This window comes from Chelon labrosus (assembly GCF_963514085.1).
Source record: "Chelon labrosus genome assembly, chromosome: 11".
Classification (NCBI taxonomy): domain Eukaryota; kingdom Metazoa; phylum Chordata; class Actinopteri; order Mugiliformes; family Mugilidae; genus Chelon; species Chelon labrosus.
The window spans coordinates 5199426-5219482 of record NC_140344.1 but is presented as its reverse complement, the minus strand read 5'-3'; the positions used below and the strand labels follow the sequence as shown (position 1 = coordinate 5219482).

The 20057-nt window shown below is 39.8% G+C and overlaps 2 protein-coding genes across 4 annotated transcripts in view; one reads left to right on the top strand and one right to left on the bottom strand.

Annotated features, from left to right (window-relative positions):
* cep290 (centrosomal protein 290) overlaps positions 1 to 3417 on the bottom strand; it is a 33208-nt gene extending 29791 nt beyond the window's left edge. Inside the window, exons 1-10 of the mRNA XM_084555244.1 lie at positions 3278 to 3417; positions 2909 to 2986; positions 2630 to 2687; positions 2499 to 2545; positions 1792 to 1926; positions 1305 to 1358; positions 1126 to 1146; positions 659 to 805; positions 271 to 453; positions 20 to 109 (exon numbers count right to left, since the gene is read on the bottom strand). Coding sequence (XP_084411370.1) covers positions 20 to 109; positions 271 to 453; positions 659 to 805; positions 1126 to 1146; positions 1305 to 1358; positions 1792 to 1926; positions 2499 to 2545; positions 2630 to 2687; positions 2909 to 2986; positions 3278 to 3382 — 918 coding nt within the window. The 5' untranslated portion in view covers positions 3383 to 3417. The remainder of the gene's footprint in view (positions 1 to 19; positions 110 to 270; positions 454 to 658; positions 806 to 1125; positions 1147 to 1304; positions 1359 to 1791; positions 1927 to 2498; positions 2546 to 2629; positions 2688 to 2908; positions 2987 to 3277) is intronic.
* Positions 3418 to 4032: 615 nt separating this feature from the next.
* tmtc3 (transmembrane O-mannosyltransferase targeting cadherins 3) overlaps positions 4033 to 20057 on the top strand; it is a 32328-nt gene continuing 16303 nt past the window's right edge. For all 3 annotated transcript variants that reach the window (XR_014699333.1, XM_084555241.1, XM_084555240.1), the window contains exons 1-6: positions 4033 to 4159; positions 5180 to 5393; positions 5702 to 5920; positions 8864 to 8963; positions 9961 to 10076; positions 11866 to 12038. Coding sequence is in view for 2 of the 3 variants with exons in the window: in XM_084555241.1 (XP_084411367.1) it covers positions 5205 to 5393; positions 5702 to 5920; positions 8864 to 8963; positions 9961 to 10076; positions 11866 to 12038 (797 nt within the window). In the remaining variant the exon portion in view is untranslated. The remainder of the gene's footprint in view (positions 4160 to 5179; positions 5394 to 5701; positions 5921 to 8863; positions 8964 to 9960; positions 10077 to 11865; positions 12039 to 20057) is intronic.

Here is a 20057-nt window from a genome sequence, read left to right as displayed (position 1 = left end):
ACAAATGATTACCACCCACCTTCCACTCTTCCACTTTGGCGTTGACTGCTGCCATAATTGGGTCATTCTCCTCAGTCATGCTTTGAATCTTATCTGTCAACTGCCTGACCTGCACATTAAACAGACACATACAGGTGTGATTATCTTGCACGCAATAATTACATTAACTAATTCATATTCATGCCTGTGATAACCTTACAGAGAAATGATGAATGATGTCAGATAACTCATCTCAGCATGAAACTAAACAGTATTTTACAGGGTCTTTACTTGAAGCTTTGCGTGATCTCTCTCCTTCCTAAGCTGGTCCATAATGGAGTCTGTCTGCTGTACAACAATCTTCATTTTGTTGTATTCATCTGTCATCTTTTCCATCTCCTTCACAGACTCCTCCAGACTTTTCTGCATCTGTTCATTCTGTGTCTTCAGGTGTAGGTTTTCATCTTCAGCCCGCTAATGGACACAGAATAATATAATAAATATGATTTGTGGATGCATACCTTAACCCGCTACAAATCAGTGGTGCATAGAGCAGGTAATAAAAACAGATGAAGGCCATAAAAATAGGTGGTAAGAAGTTAAATTATTAATTGAAAACAACACTGATCTTGTGTGTCTCTGGCCTCATTCGGTCGTAAACCAGTAGACTTTCAAGCACCTGTAGGTCTTCCAAGCATTGGTAAAGCTGGCGGTTAGCCAAGTTGAGCTTCCTCTGAGTCTCAGCATTCTCATCCCTGGATGAGGCCGGCTCTTTCTGGTCCAGCTCCCCGCGATAGAAGTCTACATCCTGCTGGAGCTGCTCATTCTGATGTGGTGCAGGAAAGAGAGAATTCATATCAGAAAACATCAAAGTTCCTGTGATCAATTTAGAAAACAGTATTTGGTCTCAGCAAGCTTCTGAAATTTAATCTGTTTTCAGCGGTAAATGAAGTAGTTTAACACTTAATGGATCAAATGACTTAATGAAAGTGTCACCTTGTATTATATCTTGAGTGAGTAAGCAGCAATACATGTACAGCAGAACATTTCTTAAAATGTGTACTCCAAATACATCTTCACACAACTACCAAACCTACTTATTTTGAATGGGTGCAGCTTTCCTTACTACATTAACCTACGTCTTACCTTCTTCCTAATTTTTTTTATCTACGCAATGGAACAGAAAGAGATAAAGGAAAGAATGAGTGAACAAAAGCAGAGCACATAAAACGACACGTTTTGAATGAGGTAGGAATACATGGTGCACTCATAAGAGGATGGAGTTGTGAACTAATCTGTATGATGTGGGGCCAATTATCACGTACTTCTCTTTTCAGTTTCTTGACCTCATCCTCAGCCTCCTCTGCTCGCACAACCAGCTAGGAAAACAAAACAAGTACAAAATGCAGAAACAAAGTCAGTTTAACCACACCAGATAAACACTGAACATCTGGACAACTAGTATTAATGAATGGAAAGTGGGTGGAAGCTGGAAGCAAGCGGTGTCTAATAAGATTAGCGCAACTAAAGATAATTCCAACAGTTTGTTTTTAAAGGAATTTATTTGAATTTATTTGTGAGAACATGAAATTGTATACAACATGAGCATTTCGAATTATTATTACAGAATCTATTGGCCCTAAAGTACAAAACAATCTCTTCAATAGTATGAGCTTTAAAAAGATACAAGCACAATGTCAAAACAATGTGAGCAAATGATAAAATTAACATTTGTAGGTCATCCAAGGACTCATCGCTGAATCCATAAACCTATGTATGTGTAGTTGGGAACTATGGGTAGCGTGCGCATACCTCCTCGATGGTTTTCTTTTCCTTGCCCATTTCTTTCTTTAACTGGGTCAACTCCTTCTCCCTTTGCTCCAGTTGGGTTTCGAGCTGCCGGATCTCATCCCTGAGAAAGCGTGTGTCTGGCCCAGTGCCAAGGTGCTGAGCCGTACGTACCGGAAAGAAGACATACAAACACCCAAACAACCCCCACCGTCTTAGTCCCTCATCACCTCCATCTGTTTACAGCACAAACATACACTTAATCTGCTAGTAACAAGTTTTTAAACAAGGATTCACATTTTCTTAAAATTTGCACGGTGGGAGTAAAAATTCTGATGGCATATAAACATTGAAACAATGAAAATAATAAAGCATAAACAGAATGCAATTGCTGTGAGCATGCAAGGAATTAGCTGTAATCTTCTTAAGTGCTGTCTTCCAATGGTCACCATAGTCAATCCCTTTGTAGCCCGGGTTACACTCAATGATTGGCTAAAGGATTTCGAGCCGTTGCCGGAAGTAAAGAAGCATGAAAACTAATGATCTAAGTCACACACAGGAGTGTGTTTGTTTTTTTCACATTCATAACAGTGGTTGCATTTATCCCTGTGACGAAAATGAGCAACTTGGTAGCTCAGTGAGTGACATACAATATTTAACAAACTGTGTGTGTAATTACACACAAGTAGTACAGTATTTAGACATGTAAACAGACAGCTCAAAAGCGTTACCTTGTGCTCTTGTTCCAGCCTCAACACCTCTGCACGGAGTTTCTGTTCTACAGCACAGCACAGACACCACAGTGTAAACAGTGTGTGACACATGAGACATTTTATATACCAAATGTAATCATTGCACTAACCAGTTTTATCTTTCTGCTGAGCAATGTCGAGGGCAAGCGCACCTTCCCGATCTTTAATCTAACCGGAGGAAAAGTGAGAGAGACTGATACATCCATAAATCTAAAATGACAAACCTGCAACATTTCAAGCAGAATATGCCCAACGAGCATCAAGATCAACAGCGTGGCTTGTGTATTGAATGCTGTTGCTTCTTAAAATGCATTTAATGTCCTGCTGAGATTGTTAACAGATGTGCAAGATAGGAGAGATCTGAACATAGAAATAATAAGAATGAAGACCTTCAACAAGGCCTGAGCCACTCTGAGGACGTGAATAATGTCCTCTGGAGCTTTATCCCTCACGTCCCATTCTTCTGTCTGCGCAGGAAAAAGGAAGAACAGTCAACTACAGAATCATTTGAGTTCATAATAAGTTACAGCACAAGAGCCTGGAGGAAAGAAGAAACACACAAAGAACCAAAACAATTTAGATGTGTTCAGATATAATGTTACTGCAAACAATCTTTTTGTGGACTGATCACAGTTTAGTGACAGCACTCACACTTTTTAGCGGTGTAAAGTGCGTTATTTTAAAATCTGAGAAGTGGTGGTTGTGGTGGTTGGGCCACTATGCAGAAACCTGAGGAGTAGTGAAGTGTGATGATTTACCAAAACGAACATGTCGAAAACCGTGTCCGCCTCGTCCGTTTTACATGTATGGAGGGTGTCTGGGTCAACTTTTGACACTTCATCCCACTCGAAGGCAGCAGACATCTTGGCTCAAGTGTGTTTGCAAAGATTTAGCCAACTAGCAGAGTACGCAGTGATGGTAAAGAAACGCTTGGGCAATGTAACTCTTTAGACAGCCAATTGTGGTCGTAAGCTAAGGCTAAACATAGCTGTGATCCACGATTTAGTTTTTAACCATATGTTGTGAGAACGTTTAAGTAGAACACAAATTGCAGCAACAGAGACCCAATAACTCCCTTTTTAGCTAGCTCGACGCAGTAACTTATGAGTTAACATTAAAACCAAACGTCTCTTATCATTATTCCTCACTCACTAGCACAAGTTAGAGTCGCTAGGTATGAAATGTAGGTTACATATATGTTAAGTTGACAGTAAACGGTCTTCCTGAGGTTTCCATGTTGCGACGCTTTGGCTGCTAGGTGACAGCTGACAACAACAGCACCAGTTATATAATTAAGCTACTCCACAAGAAAACAAAACTAAAATAGAAGAAAGAGTGGACCGCTGTAAGACACTCAACCAAACCGCAGGCTGATATAACATTATCACACAATTTCATCGCATCGTAGCAACATAGTACTGGCCGTTAACACATCAGTTCGTCAAAAAGCGCCGTCTCGGTTTGCTAATGTTTAACTTGCGCGGTCACCTTTGAACCGGAAGTGATAGTGATGATACGTTGAAGCTAGTTAGCACAAATGGAATATCGTCTGATGAATGGTTTACTGTGTATGTGTGTCGCCATTCCGAGTTTTTGATATCAGCTCAGCCAGTACTGCTGTCTTTTCTGTTATAGACGTGGTAAGAAAGCCCTTAAATATCTCTGTTCCCATTTTACCCACCTTAAAGAAGGGTAAGGAGCTAGTTAGCATTAGCTGCTAAGTTAGCTTTATCGTTAGCTAACGTTACGACGCATCAGCCAGTCTAAAATAGTCCTAACATGCTGTCTGGGACTTTTGTTGCTATCATATTACCGCAGTCGATTGGTAACAATGTCCGTTTTATTCATTCACTAATGCCTACAATTAAATACGTATTTTCGAAGGGTGATATCAGTCAACAATGGTTTTACATGGCTGATGAATACACCCTTCACTTTTCTGCTCCCAGTTGTCACTGTACCGGTTGCAAAACCACTTGATTTCTAAGCGTAAGAGTCACAAATCCATACTCGTGGTTTTACTTGGTGTGTACTTTAACTGCCATACCCCCAAATTTGACACTACATTCATTTGCATCACTATCTACGCATCAGAGACACGTTGTAAGGGTGGAATCACACACTTGCCACTTAATAAGGTAGTGAAAATGTATTCTAATATAAAAGTCCTGCATTAAATCTGAGCTTCATGAAGGTTCATGTATTCAGCATTTGTTTTAAATAGCAGAGAGCTGTTGGTTCAGCTGTGTTTTAATCTTGGAGGCAGAAGTTTGTAGTATAAAGTGCTGGAAGTGTTGTACTCACACGTTTCCATTATTTTGACATCTCCATTTAACTCATGGCCTAGGCACAATAACAGAAACACTTTAATGCTTAATTCAATGCAGTTTAACTGCACCACAAACTACATCCTCCAAATTGATCATTAGGTTAAAAAGACACATTTCTTAAGCTGTTTCAACATAAACTGAACGTTAGAACATTCACGAAGAGGGATTTGACACAGGACTGCATTCATGCCGGTGTACCTAATGCTTTGGCAAATGAGGAACTAAATCCAATCGAGAAATTAACCTGACTTCTGATTTACTTGTTTTACGAATCTTAATGATGTTAAATTGTGATTTATGTCATTGATGTCCCTTTGTTTTCCTTTGCAGTGATCAATGACGGCTTTGGTCAGCAATGGCTGTCGTGTCATGGAAGGAGATATTACTTTTGACTGGACTGGTGGTGGGTTGTTACTGGAACAGTCTGTCTTGTGGGTTTGTGTTTGATGATGTCTCAGCCATCCTTGACAACAAGGACCTACGGCCCTCAACCCCTCTCCGCAACCTGTTTCTCAATGACTTCTGGGGAACGCCGATGGCTGAGGTTGGTCCATGATACACATCTGTGCTTTATGAATATAGGCTTTCTTTTTGAATACACTCTGAATGAACACAGGAATTGTGTCTCTTGAGTATTTATATTTAGCATCTGAGATATATCAATTGTATATTTATTTAAATTATTAAAATTTATAGCATTTTGTGTATGCAATCATAAAATGGGATTATCACGCCACCACTTCAGATTAAATTGAGTTAAGTTTAATAACCACTAAACATGTGTCAGCCTGAATGGCTGTCGTTCAGCGGACTGACCTGCATCTCACAGCCTAAACACGTGTCCCACTACAGGAGCGGAGCCATAAATCGTACAGACCCCTGACTGTGCTTACCTTTCGACTGAACTACCTCTTCAGTGAACTCAGCGCCGCTTCCTACCATCTGTTCAATGTCATTCTACATGCCGTAGTGTGTGTGCTTTTTCTGCGAGTGTGCCGATTGTTCCTGGACAAGACTTCCAGCCTGGTGGCGGCGTTGCTGTTTGCTGTGCACCCCATCCACACTGAAGCAGTAAGTTTGCTTTTATTTGGCGAGCAAGCGTAATGTAATATATATATTGTGTGCAGAAACCTTTGTGCTTGAGATGCTGAGACCGTGTTTCTTTGCTTGTTTTAATGTCAGCTGACCTGGAGGTTTGAAAAAATGTCCACTTGCACTAAAATGTTATCATTACTTCCCTAATGTGATTTAATTTCTGTTGAAACAGTTGGCGAGGGATCAGTTTTTAGTTTAAATGAATGGACTATTAGCTACGAAAAGAAAGGATTTCATATTTTTTTAATGGTTGGACTTTTCAGTAGTGATACAGAAGAAAGCAATAGAACTGGAGAGGTATTATTTTTTGAGAAATACGTAAGCTTTTTTCAGGAAATTCTCAGATCATATTCGTGGCTGTTTTACATAATGTCTTCAGTGGCAGTATTCTGTATAATTAGACATTAGAAGAGCAGTATCGACTATGTTTTTAAAAGCAACCATCTACAAATACATTGCACTCAATAGAAAGGTCAACACATCAGGTTGGAGCTCAGTGGAGCGCATATTGACAGCAAAGCGTATTTTTGAGGTCCAGTGTGTACAGCAAGGTGAAAAAGAGGCCATACTATGTAAACTGCGTGTAAATGTACATCGTGTACATTTCATCACAGAGGGTTAGGGGATTAGAAAATGTCAGCGCCTAAACTTTGCTCCAACATGCCCACCTTTGTAAGAGGTGGGGCATCATAGGCCATAACTGCCGCAGGCTTCGGTTCAGGTGGCCGTGTTTATGTCCTTATCTAGCTGGGTGTGTGGTTTCTCCACAGTATCGGTGCACAATATTTCTTTCCCACAATACAAGCTGAATAATATGCATCAAAATCTCCAGACTTGTGTGTGATTTAAAAAAAAAAAAATAAAATAGCGTGACAGTAAACAAAAGGTGAAACAACTGTTAAATTCTTAAGTCTTGTCTGTTTTTGGCATGCTTTGAATGGGGTTGCAGTTTATCCAGCATTCCTTCTTGTCTGCTGTGAGCTGCGTTTATGATCATGTTATAAATGCTCTCATAATATGGTTAAGGGAACTCCAGTTCATGCAAGTGTCACTTAAACTCCTGGTTTCCAGTTCTCTTCCTCTGCTTATTATCACCTTGTGCATTTGAATTTTTAAAACTGTTTATTTTTAATATTCTAGTTGGAATTTAAAACACTCATTGAACATGATTGGAAACCAAAAACCTTTTACTTATTGTTTATCATTTGAACTTGATCTTATTTGCCTCTCTCTGAAAAGCCTCTTCCCCAATTAGGGCTTGTAATTCATCCTATTCAACACAGATGAGCCGACAACCAGACAGGCCCTGACCAGAGTAGAAAAACAAAGGAAACATTCTCCTTTTTGGGGTGGAGTGCTACAGTTACACAGCATGCACCACTGCGCTGATCTTCCTCCTGGTGTGCTCTAATCTATGCACAGTCTCTCAGACCTCTTGAATGGAAACAATTTGCCTCACAAATGAGCCCTTAGAGTTAGTCCAGCGAATGCCCTTCATGTTATCACCGTCTGGAATCTCTCTCTGAACAGATCATTTGTTTTTGAGTTATGCTCCAAGCACTGAAGGTCCCTTCATGACAAGTGCGAACAAAGAGTTCCTGTGTGTCTCCATGTCTTTCTCGGTGTGCTCTTCTGGTTATCTGTCTTTTTGAATGGAGACTTCAGCTTTTGTGTTGTTGTTTTTTTCATATCTCCAAGTATCTTCAAATACAAATTATTTAGTGTAGTCCACAACAATATCTTAAGGCTGGAACATGGCATTAGGGTGAAAGCTGTTGCTGGAAAGTTGCACCCCAGTACTGCACAGATAATAAGTCAGAGAGATGGAGCTAACTGTATGTCAGTGAGAGAATGTGGCTGGTTTGCATCTTGATGTTAGCCCCTTTTTCTTGGAAGCTTCAACCCTTTTGTGATGTTTATGTTTGTCCTCAGGGGATTCACAAGAGACATAAGAGTCTCTTCTTTTGTAAAGTGCTTAGTGGGACCACACGTGTGGTTTTACGGTATGTCTACGCCTAAGAACATAGGCCTTTGGTTATGACAGAGTTGAGAATGTCGTTTCTTCCACAGGAGGGCAGTCATCATTTACATCAATGACAGACATAGCTGTCAGAGGGGCTCCTCTGCGGAGATGTGAAAACTGCTTTCTACCCGTTGAGATGATTTAACCAAATAGACCTGTTTTCACAGCTGGATTCTGGGGTTTAGACCAATGAACTCTGGCCAGTTGGAGACATCTGTCTAATGTTCTCAAAGATATCACAGGGGTCATTCCATACCCACTCACTGAAGACCTCCTCCCACTTTATGTTGTGAATTTTCTTAAAAGGATTTATGCAAAAGAAATTAATGGGTCCTTGGAAAAAATCCTAAAACTCTACACCAAACTACCTGTTTAAGTCATCATTTTTAAAAGTTCTGCCCTACAGCTAAATGTAACCATTTGTCGTGATTATTTGCTTCCGCCACTGCTTATTTGTACTGAACATCCAACGAACCCTAAGGATAATTGGCAACATGTATTCATGTCAGCAGTTGCAACTAATGGTTTTAAAGCAATAAAAATGCAATCACCCATAGTGTTGTTCTGTGTATCTTTACTTGAGGCGTATCTTTCACAATGTGTCATACACCTCACTGGCAGTTTCCCACAGATGTTAGCTCCTGGAGAGCAGGGTTCATATGCTGGTGTGAAGGTCTGGCAGTTTTCACACCAGTGAAGTGAGTGAGGCCGTGGCAAAATAACATGACAGTCCTAACCTGTTTTGGAAAGTATTTCATAGTCTGTATAATTTCACATACTTGATTGTGACAGGCTGGCTTATTTGAAACTAAAGTGTGCATCCCTCCAAATCAACATGGGTGGGCCACAGTACTGACTGCTGTTTTTTTGTTGTTTTTTTCCCAAATTATTGTCAGGTCACTGGTGTGGTTGGCAGGGCTGAACTTCTTTCCTCAATCTTCCTCCTGGCTGCTTTCCTGGCATACACTAAATCAACAGGCACAGATCACTCCATCGGTAAGTGTATACGAGACACTGTATATCAGGTTTATTTCACGTAAGCTCTTCCTCCTTGTGCGAAACTGAAGACGGAGCAGGAGAAGAAACACATCCACTAACCGAGCATGTATTTATCAAAGTTGTGAAAAATGCAGGAATAGTCCAAAGGTTTTCAGATGTTAAGAATTAATTATCCATTTCCCTACCACTGTTTTCATACACATCGCGTGCTTTCCAGATAATTTAATTAAAATCTTATCTCTCTAATTTAATAATACAGCTGCTTTTTCGTGTGTGCAGTAATTCATTTGATGTGCACTATTTACGTCGTTCATTGATGCAGATGCACATATATTTTCGGCATTTCCTGTGCGTTTGGTAATATACATAATTAGACCCTTAGGAAAATGTCTGTAACCTAACATGTTTTCAAATATCGCACATTAATTTATCCTCTATAATAAATTACTTCAGCCATTTAATTGGATTCACATTGAGCTACTCTAGTTCTCCCTCAGTCCTCTGTTGATAGCAAGCATGACTCTTAACTACAGCCCAATCAATGCTGGATTTTAAGTCATTAATAATTTACTGTGCATACAGATAAATTTACTCCTTAAATGTCAATTGTCCTGTAGAAAATTGTTCTGCAATCAGAATCCCTAGAATCACTAGGCATGCCCAAACTCCTGACAAGTACCATTATAGGATATGATCAGGAAAAGTTATTCCTGTACCTAAAACTGCACAAATCACTAAAGCAATAGTGTCCTTTACATACATTATTTTTACCCTTGCATGGCAGGTAACACTTCCTGAAAGTTCCATTAAGCAGTGGATCTTGAGATACCGATCTGACACTGCTTTGCTCTAGGGTTTGATACATAGAATGATACATACATGCAGACAAGCTGCCAATTTGTTAAGTAACAGATGTACCTCCAGCTATACAAGCTTGTAATGTATATTCTATATAGGTTGTCTTATGTAGTGTCTATCACTGTTTCTTTTCCAGTTTGGACTCCCATTGCTCTGACAGTAGTTTTGGTCTCTGCAGCAACACTGTGTAAGGAGCAAGGAATCACCGTTGTTGGCATCTGCTGTGTCCACGAAGTGTTTGTTGCACAGGGGGTAAGGCTACCAAACATGCTCCTTCTTTGTTTCAGTGTACCAAAGAATATACACTGATGAGCCAAACCCTTATGACCTCTCATGCCTAATGTGCTCTTGCTGCAGTGGATCAGTCTTGACCCAGCACATACCCCATGGCAGTCAGTACGTTTACATGGTCTTTAGTATCCCGGTTTTGAGGCTTATCCCGGCTTTGAGCATATTCGGGATATGGTGTTTACATGGAACACAGAGAAACCCGGTTATTCATATCCCTGTATACATGATAAATAACAGTATCCCGTTTTCCGATCGCTGCATCCTATCTGCGCATGCGTGTTTTACGTCTTTTTCAATGTTTTCCAACGCGACCTAACTTGTTCAACGGAGCGAGGTGGAAAACCAGCGTCACGTAGCTTTTCCGCAACAGATTTGAATACATCAGTATGTCGGTGTTTTCTGCCATCTAAACACGTCGTTATGTTTAGTTCTTTCATTACTTTAAGGGAAAATTCTGTCTCTTCGTCGCTCCAAAAGTGAGGAGTTCTCGTTGCCGCCATGTTGTTTGTATATCTAGTGCGTCACTTGGCGTCACTCGCGCATGCGCAGACAGTGGGCAGCCGTCAGAAATCGGGATAAGGTGTATACATGCTTCAGTATCCCGGCTTCTATCGGAGTACTCCAGGTAGCAAAGTTAAAGTGTTTCTTGAAATCGGGAAATGAGCATATCCCGATTTCTGAATTCCGGATATGGTGTTTACATGGACAAACACGAAATCGGGATACTTCAATATCCCGATCAAATTCGGGATACTAAAGACCATGTAAACGTGGTCAGTGTCACTGATTCATTCTTCTTCTCCCTTTAGCATTACCGTTTCTTAAGTGTTTCCTACCAAGACGTGGGGTCAAAGCAACATGGCCTTGGTCAAAGTAACATGGCACGCTGAATACAAGAACCAGCAGTTCACTTACTGTCTAATTTTTCCCAGATGATGATATATATTATTGCATCAACTGTACATAAATGTGGACAATGCGTCCCCACTTCCTTGCATTGGCCAAACTGACGCTAGTTTCCCAGGGATATGGGCAGTGACATCTTGCAAATTTTGAGCCAGAGTATGCGCAGTATGGCCTGAGAGTGTACTGCAGTCAGTCACCAAGGGGTTGCGCTATTTGCTTTGCCTTCACTTTTGAGGAGTCGTTCTGCCGTCCATCTTTATACTGTCTATGCGTTGTTATTAGTAGATAATTAACACTATTCTCATAATAGTCATAATGTTTTGGATCATCAGTGCATTCAGTATTAATCATTTTTAGAGTCTGTTTACCTGCCGTAACCAGACTAAATTTTTATCAGTACATGAACCTAAAACTAAAAGGTACATGAAACTAAAAGGTAACATGCCTTTTAGATTTCATTATGGGGGGTATTCAACTGATACAGAGAAAAAAAATAATGGCACAAAGCTGGATCGTCCTACAACCAATCAGCGGCAATTTGTTGAAAAAAAAATTCAACTTCACTACGGCAAGATGACATCTGCCACTATGTTTCTCAATCACCGCATAAAGCCCACCCAAACGAATTGATTGGCCCAGCAGAACTTTGCCAGAGCATAATCGGTTCCCAACAGACCAACTTTCCGCCACAAAAAACACATGGGCGGCCAAGTTAGTCTGGCTTCCAGGCTACAGTTTGAAAGGTTCCTCTCAGGAATAACTGGACATCAGAAAGATACTGCTTTACTCCAAAATGTTGATTTAGTCCTTCCTCTTTCTGTCTTTCTGCCCTTTGCAATCTCAGTTCACCCTGCCCATGCTGCTGGACACACTACGACAAGTCCTGCAGGGTAAAGACGGTTTCCCCTATGCTGTCCTCCAAACTCTGCTGAAGCTCATTGTCCTTGTCATCAGCACACTGCTGCTCGTCATCATAAGGGTCCAAGTCATCCAATCCCAGCTTCCTGTCTTCACCAGGTAGGCAGCGTTACAGCTAAATCCTTTTCTAATTGTATGCCAGTGTGGAGACCTTTAAAACTTACTTAAAGGTCTTACTTATTTACTAAACGTACACAGCTTCAAACAAGATTGTTGAAACTATTTTTAGAAAATTTCAGTTTCTTTTCAGTGCACTGTCAATAAATCACATGATTTTGGCCAGTTTGAAAACACAGAAAGAAAAGACATTTGCAGAAACTAAAGGCCAGTACAGTGAAAAGTCACGATTTAAATGTAAATGGATTGCAGGATTACATAAACACATTATGCTTGTCTGGTTCTTTATTTATTTCGGATTATGTAATAGTTTACGTAATGTCTTTATCTATTTGATTAAAGTAGAACATCTTCCCATGGCCTCTGACTTCCAGCGGCTGATGAATGCAGCTAACAGGCCTACATCTCTTTTTTAGCACATTGAGAGCTCTGTGTGAAAATCAGTTTTACATTTATATGCATTGCAGTTGTTCACAGTGTAGCTGTAATTTCTCGAGATATTGAGCGATGCCGTTAATGAGGAGTTTAAAGACCAAAGCCACAGCAACTGGTAAACAACTGAAAAAGAATTCCCTTTAATCCTCTTACACGCAGTGATTGAAAAAAAGAGAAAAGCTTTTTCCTACTTTTTAGAAAAAATCTTTTTGTTCCCTCTTTTGTCTACTGATGTAATACAAGCTTGTACCTCTGTGTGACATTTTTGCTATTGATGAAGGTAGAGGTGTAGAGCACCTTCTGGCTTAGTCAAGTTCAGTTAAGGGAAACACTCTGCAGATGATACGTAAAGGAGCACTGATGTGACGTGATGCATTTAGGGCTCATTACTCATTTAAAAAGTCTGATATCTGACAGTATCCAGCTGCTGCTCATAACCACAGATACAGCTGCTCTGTTTGACCGTGACAAGTGAAACTGTAGCTGGACATAGTTTTTGGTTTGATATGTCACCACCGGAATTGTAACAACTAAAGTGGAGCCATGGCTACAGCCACCATGACGGCAGCTGCTATGTCTTCCCAAGGCTGCAGTCATTATTTAAGCCACAGTCTGTCTCTGCAACAGTCAGTGAGTGAGCTGGTGAACCAGCTCCTCAAGTTTTTTTTTCTTTTCTTTTCTTTTCTTCTTTTTTTCTTCTGCCACGACGGAGGGTGCACAGAGTCTCACTCTGGCACAACCAGTAAAGACTCCATGGTTGAGAGGAAATGCAAATACTGTTTTGAGGCACAATCATCTAATTTAGTACATCATTTACATTTCAGGTATATTTCTGGCTAAGTGCAGGAAGTCCTGAAGATCAATGGCACTCAGATTGATAATGTGCAAGGAGTTTCAACATTTACTTTGGAGTGCTCCAGTCAACATTTTAACAGCCAACCAGTAATGGCCAATGCTGGGAAACTTTATCGGTCCATTTTTCTAAAAAAAAAATAAAACATAAAAAAAAAAAGGCTTCTTTTGTCACGGTTTGGCTTGTGTTGCATGGGACAGAGTGGAAAATAGGCTTTTGTTATCTAGCCAAAATACAAGCAGCTTTGATGGAAGACTTGCTTCGATAGTCACAGTAGATGTTAATCTGTGATGATTCTTTGTTGCTGACTCCAACATACATAGCAAGGAGCCAGTTGGTGGTACTTTCTCTGGGACCACGGGGCTGCAATGTTCTGCTGCTTCAGTCCATTGGCCAGGAGTCCATGTTTGAAGTGTGCCGGGAAATTATCTGGCGATTTTTGCATCATCTGATAGGCTTTTCTGATCGGCATTTATACGTAGAGGTCACAGATTCAACTATTCAGGTGGAATATTGATTCACTATTCAAACTATTGCAGTCATTATACAATATGTGCAATCACATTAATCACTTTAAATTACATTACTGAGTTATACGGATATATTCCTCTTTCAAAGCACCAAAGTGATCAGTCACGCCCTAACTGAATTCCGACTGGTTTCCCTTTCTATGGAAAACATGGCCAGTTATTCTGATGTTTGTGACTCACTACATTTCACAGGAATGACTTGATCACTAGCCAACTGCCTGCCCCAGCAGTTTAGAAAAAACTGGTCCTGACAATGAAAGCATGTTAGTGCAAATCCTGTCTGTGAGTCTGTGACAATGATTTGGGTAATACCAATCTGGTTGCAAATCACCCAAAAGGGGCCAGAAGTACTCCAGGGAATGCAGCATTACACTATTTGGACTATATTCAGAGGCACTGGGAAAAGATGTAGGAGGAGCAGGAGACACTACTTGATTCCCGTGAAATAATCTAGCCAATCAATGGGAAAAGTCGCTACACAGCCATCTGAACGAAAACTGACTAGATTAGAGGGCACATAAATATAGTGAAGAGATACAGGCACAGAACTCATTCCAACAATCTCACAACATTGCTTGTGTCACAAGCAGAACACCAAATAGCAGATCACCATCTGTCAGAAAGAAATCCGGTGTGATCTCTGGGCACGTCCACGTAGTCTGTTTTTGCAATTTTTAAGACTTTAAAATCTTTAAGCATCTGGCACTATCTCCTATGACTGTAAAATTGCGATTTTATTCTTGCTTTCTCATACACCAGACTTTCCTCAGCAGACAGAGAAGATCAAGCTCTACCAGTTAGCTTATACAAGTACAGTGTTGCTCACACAACTGTTCGCTATTGTGTTGCAACAGTAGGGCTACATGATCACTGTACACAAGTAGTAGACGGAGACGAAACTGCCTTTAGTTCTGGCTGGCACATCTTAAAAGCTGTCACTGCCTCTAGTCTTTCCAACTCTCTCTTGGGTGGAAACCCTCCCCCTTTCCTCTTTCTCCAACTGAAGACACATTTTTAACTTGGATGGTACCTAGAACAGGAGGTGACTCCCCAGAAAATGCAGCAAACTGTGGCAACAAATCAGCCATGGAAGCTGATATAAACACGCTAGCCGCTGCTCGTTACTGCCTCCCTCCGGCTACCGAAGTAGCTGAACAACCCCAGCACAAGAGGGCCATCTAGATAACCGCAGCCACCGACCCAGAAGACTCTACAAACGTAGCTTCAAGACTCCCTACCAGACTCACTTGCTAGCTGCCATACGACTACAGAAACTTAAACATGTTGACATGTTCCCAACATTGGCTAGGACCAAGGCTGGACTCCCTATTCCGCTTATTGCGCTGTACCTGGCTTCGCTATTGACAGAATTGAATCTGCACTTCCCATCCCCAGACGACTACCCAGAAATGCAAAAGATCGGATCCATGACCCATTTTTGAAAGTACTCGGCAAATCATCCATGTCAGTGTGGACAGAAGATCAACACCTCAAACTTGTAAATGATGGTGAGCCGAAGGTATGTGTGACTCAACAAGGATTCTGGATCAAAATTAGGGATGAATATCCTTATAGCCTCTAAAGCACACATCCATTTAATATTTCATATTATTCATATGAAGTGCTTTATTTGTTTATTTTTGCATTGAAGACAAAGCTAAATTTGTCTTCAGGTGTGGCTGTATTGAAATTTTTTGCAAGAAAACAAGTTCACGGCTTAATGGAAAATGTGTGCTGGCTATATCTCATCTCCATCTCCTTTATGCTTGCTCCCGTGATGAGCCAAGTAGTATAACCATAAGGCGTGCACTGATGGCACGTAACACTACTGTCCAACAGCTTTCCAATTCCATTTTGTTCACCAGCTTTTGTAGCATCAAAATGCAGCAAAAAATAAAACTTGAAGTGGATAAAGAGATGGATGTCATCTTTTTTGGACAATTCTTGACTATATTTGAACATTTACACAATTTTAGTTCTTCAGGTATTATTTTCAGCACAGTTTGACAAAATGGAAAGTACACTTTAGTGCCATATCTCTTCTTTGAGTAGGTTTATGTCACAAAAGAATGGACAATACGAAAAATAGAGTATACTATGGTGTACTTATTGGGCATATGGGTACAAATTGTATCCGCATGCAGAGAAGTACTCAAGCATTGCAGTCAGTGGTTAGCAAGCACATACCTGTCAGTTTAAATTCTCGTACTTATCCACAAATGTAACAAGCTAGTGGCTTACCGCACATTTATTTTGTGTGCAAAGTAAAAATATTTCTACACACATTTGTTAATGCGGCCCAATGTCCCCAGGATCCTGAGGCCCAAGAACTGGGTCCTTACACCTTCTGGAGTTGCCCTTTAACACATGTAACCGTAAACAAAAGATTGTACATGTCAGGTGCATTCTCACCTACAGGTGGAACCTAGGAAGCGTACAGGAAGAAGAGCACTTCATTTTTTTTTATCACTGATATCGAAACTACATGTATTTGGACATATTCAGTACATCAGCAAAACCATGGAAGGCAATATAAAGGGAAGCAAAAAAAATATAAATACAAAGCAACATTGTGAAAATCATCAGCACACACTCGCTATTGTGAATTCTTCAGATAGATACTACTCTAACAGACTCTATACTTGGGAGCTTGGAGGATAAAGACAGCTTAATGTAGGGTCAGACTGATTTGGACGTGTTTTCACTCACAGCTCTTCCTGATGTCCAGAAAATTCCAGGACTGTAGTATACATGTGAAACGGATAAAGATAAATGATTTCCTGGCTGTGGGCATACAGAAGCCATGTGGACTGATGAAATAAAAAATCAACTACTATCAATGAAATGAGGACAATAGAGAAAAACAAAACCAAAAAAAAACACCTCGTGTCAAACAAGGTGGTACGTCTGCTATCAATATCCCCAAATGGATTAAATGCATCATTAATCTAAAGTTCCACTTATTGAAGACCAGACTAAAGGCTGAAAGACTCAAAAACAAGCAGTATCTGAAGGTCAGAGAGAGGATCACCAAAGAAGATATGAAGTGTCTGCTTTATATCAATACTACTATTGTACTATTACTATGGTACTATTGGACCTCTATTCTTTGGGCACTATGTGGTAAACGAGCTGTGCCTGCCACACAATTCTTGCGATATTGATGTAAACCTACTCAAATCAAAGTTGAGACATGGTACCTAAATGTAGCATCCATTCTTTACTTCAGATTGAATATGCTGAAAGCTGCAGCTGTCTAAAGGTTTGGGCTGTAGTTAAAGGTAATAATTCAGTATGAGAAATGTATTTTTATTTTTAATTTAATTCAGATTTAGATTTCGATGAACTCCGTGTGACCAACGAAAATGCAATGCCAAGGACCAAAAATGTTAATAGTTCTACTGAGTTAAGTACTTATTAAATCTGAACTAGTTTGAAATTGTCTGCACAGGATTAAACCTAATGGCATTTAGCGTGAAGATAAAATTCCAGACAATTACTCTGGATGGTCTGATCTTCAAGGTATAATCCTAAATCTGTCTCCAGACTAACTCAGAGAAGTTCTATGTTCGAGCCATAACAATACTACATATTTAGATTATCATCTCCCCAAAAGTGATTAGTTTCCACATAAGTAGTCTTGTAAAGCAGGTTTAGACTACTCAGCAGCACTGTTAAGATAACAGCAAGTATGTGCTTAACATGAACAAAAAAAGAGCTATAGATCACAAGTTAAGAATGCGGCGATATCACAGGAAACTGAAGACAAAATATGTTTGTCACTACTGCCTGGTAAACTGTGCCTTATTCACAAAAAATGAGCATGTGAGCATGCTTAGTCAATTTCATGTAATCTGTCTGAAGGAAATAATAGTAGACTTTTGTTTTAGACCGCCTCCTGACCTTTCCATTAGAGTTAAAATTGGGGGAAAACTGGACTGATTTAGCCCTACGAGCTATAGGGTTTAAGGCACTACAGTGAGATTGTATCTCTCTGCCAGTTTTATTGGGTTTATGATTGGTATGCGGTGCTTTAGGGGCTTATGAGGAGGGCAGAAAGTGTTGGGTATCCTGTGTCAGATTAAATGTAATAAATGTGTAGTATGGTGCATTAATCTATCACGCTGAAAGTGAGCACCCATACTATACGCCAAAAAACAAATTTAAAATTTTTCAAAATATTTGAACATGCAAGTGATCATCATGATCATCTTAGAAACGCTGCCAATTAAAACAGATTATTTGACAGATGAGTCACTGCACGCTTCAGACTGAATGCACATTGCTATTGGTACGTTATAATGTTCAAACTCAAACTCTGTAGCCTTAAATCTGTGCTGGGAGTAGTAATATTTTTTACTTGTTAGAGCACAGACAGTTTGCCAAGTAAAATATGGGCAGAGATGAGGCATTTTACAATAATGTGCTCTGGAGAGGAGAGTACTCAAAGATAGTTGTTTGGCCACAGTAACAGCAAAAATGTAATTGGCACCTGCAAAGACAGCTTTCAAGGAGCTTCATACCAACTTAGAAGCATGGTGGTGGAAGTGTTATGGTTTTGGCTTAAAGCCGTTGATTCAGCTATTAATTCTGTATCATATCAAGGGGTGCTTGAAGATAGTGTGATGCCATCTGTCCAAAACTTGATACTGAAATGTAAGATGACCTTTTTATCAGGATAAGGATCCAGGATAATAAATGACATAAGCAATCAATTGCTCAAAAAGAAGAAATTGAGAGTTATGAAAGTTATCCATTAAAAAGCCAAGATCCCAAGTAAATATTGTGAGGGAGATTTAAAACATCTCGCAACTTAATGAATTTTGGATAAGGAGTGATAAATAATGTCACAAAGCCAGAGACTGGTGGACAGTTATGGAAGAGGCCCACAAGAGGTTATTTCTGATGAAGGGGGCAATACTACATTCTGAGGCCAAGGGTGTGTTGTAAATTGTTTTATTATATTTATTTTAACTTTCCTTGTGATGAAATACACCACCTTTATCTGTAAGTACAGTTTCTAAGAGGATAAGATTTTCCAGAGAAATATTTGGCAGCAGTTTCCATGGAATGTACTTGATTTTTCACATGATGCTACTCTTCCGCTGACTTATTAGGTATTGACAACATACAGAGAAACCGTTGTACTGCGGATTTTGTAAATGGTAAGCACGGATTTTAGAGATCTACTTGGATCTTGTCGATGTGATATGTGGATGCAACACTGCAGTTCGAGTTTTGCAAAACAAATAAGTGGATTTGATATGAAGCCTGAGGCTTAAATGCTCACTATACCTCAGTCAACTTTTTATTAAGAAGAATGAAAAAGATCACTACATTACATGTTTAAAATGTATGTCAATATCAAGTATTTTGTGGGAAAGTGTCACATGCTCTGTCTTAAATCTGGGCCTGTGACTGAATAGATATAGCCTTTTTATGCATGGAATACAATGTTGGTTTGTCTAGTAGTTAACCTTTTTAGTCATGTTCCTTATTGCTTTATGGAGGCATGCAAAGCCACGATACAACATATCATATAACACAGGAAACTAGACAGGAAAGGATGTTATGGATAAATTAATTATTAAATTAAACACTCTGTTCTTGCATTAAACTAATTTCTAAACGCAATTTGTCCAGGCTATGAAATCCGCCACTTGATGTGATAATATCTGAAATAAGGATACAGTGACTCAAGCCCCAGCTGTTGTGATTAATAAAGATACTATGTGTAAAAACATCCTATGGCACTAAACTACAACCCTGTGCATCTGGCTGTCAATATGCTTATTTTAAATGAGCACTTCTGCAGAGAAATAACCAGCAATCGTTTGTTAGATTTCTGTCCAGCTTCCTCTGTCAATATGCAGACATATGCAATAACCTCGCATGATAAGGGTGGGTGTAGTTTTTGGAGCCAGGGGCTGCAGTTGTTCTTGACTGACTGCAAAACACTTCATGAAACACCTTGCTGTTGTCTGATCTGAGAGATGATTGGTTTAGGTGTTGGATCAACATAATAATATTTTATAAGAACTCAACACACAGTATTTCTGATATGACGGATAGTTCTCATATAAAATCTATGACATTTCTAGCGTACAATATCAATATTACTTACTTTATTGCATCAACGTTCATGAAACGTTCTGCTCTAAAGTTAAACTTTAGCGGTTGATT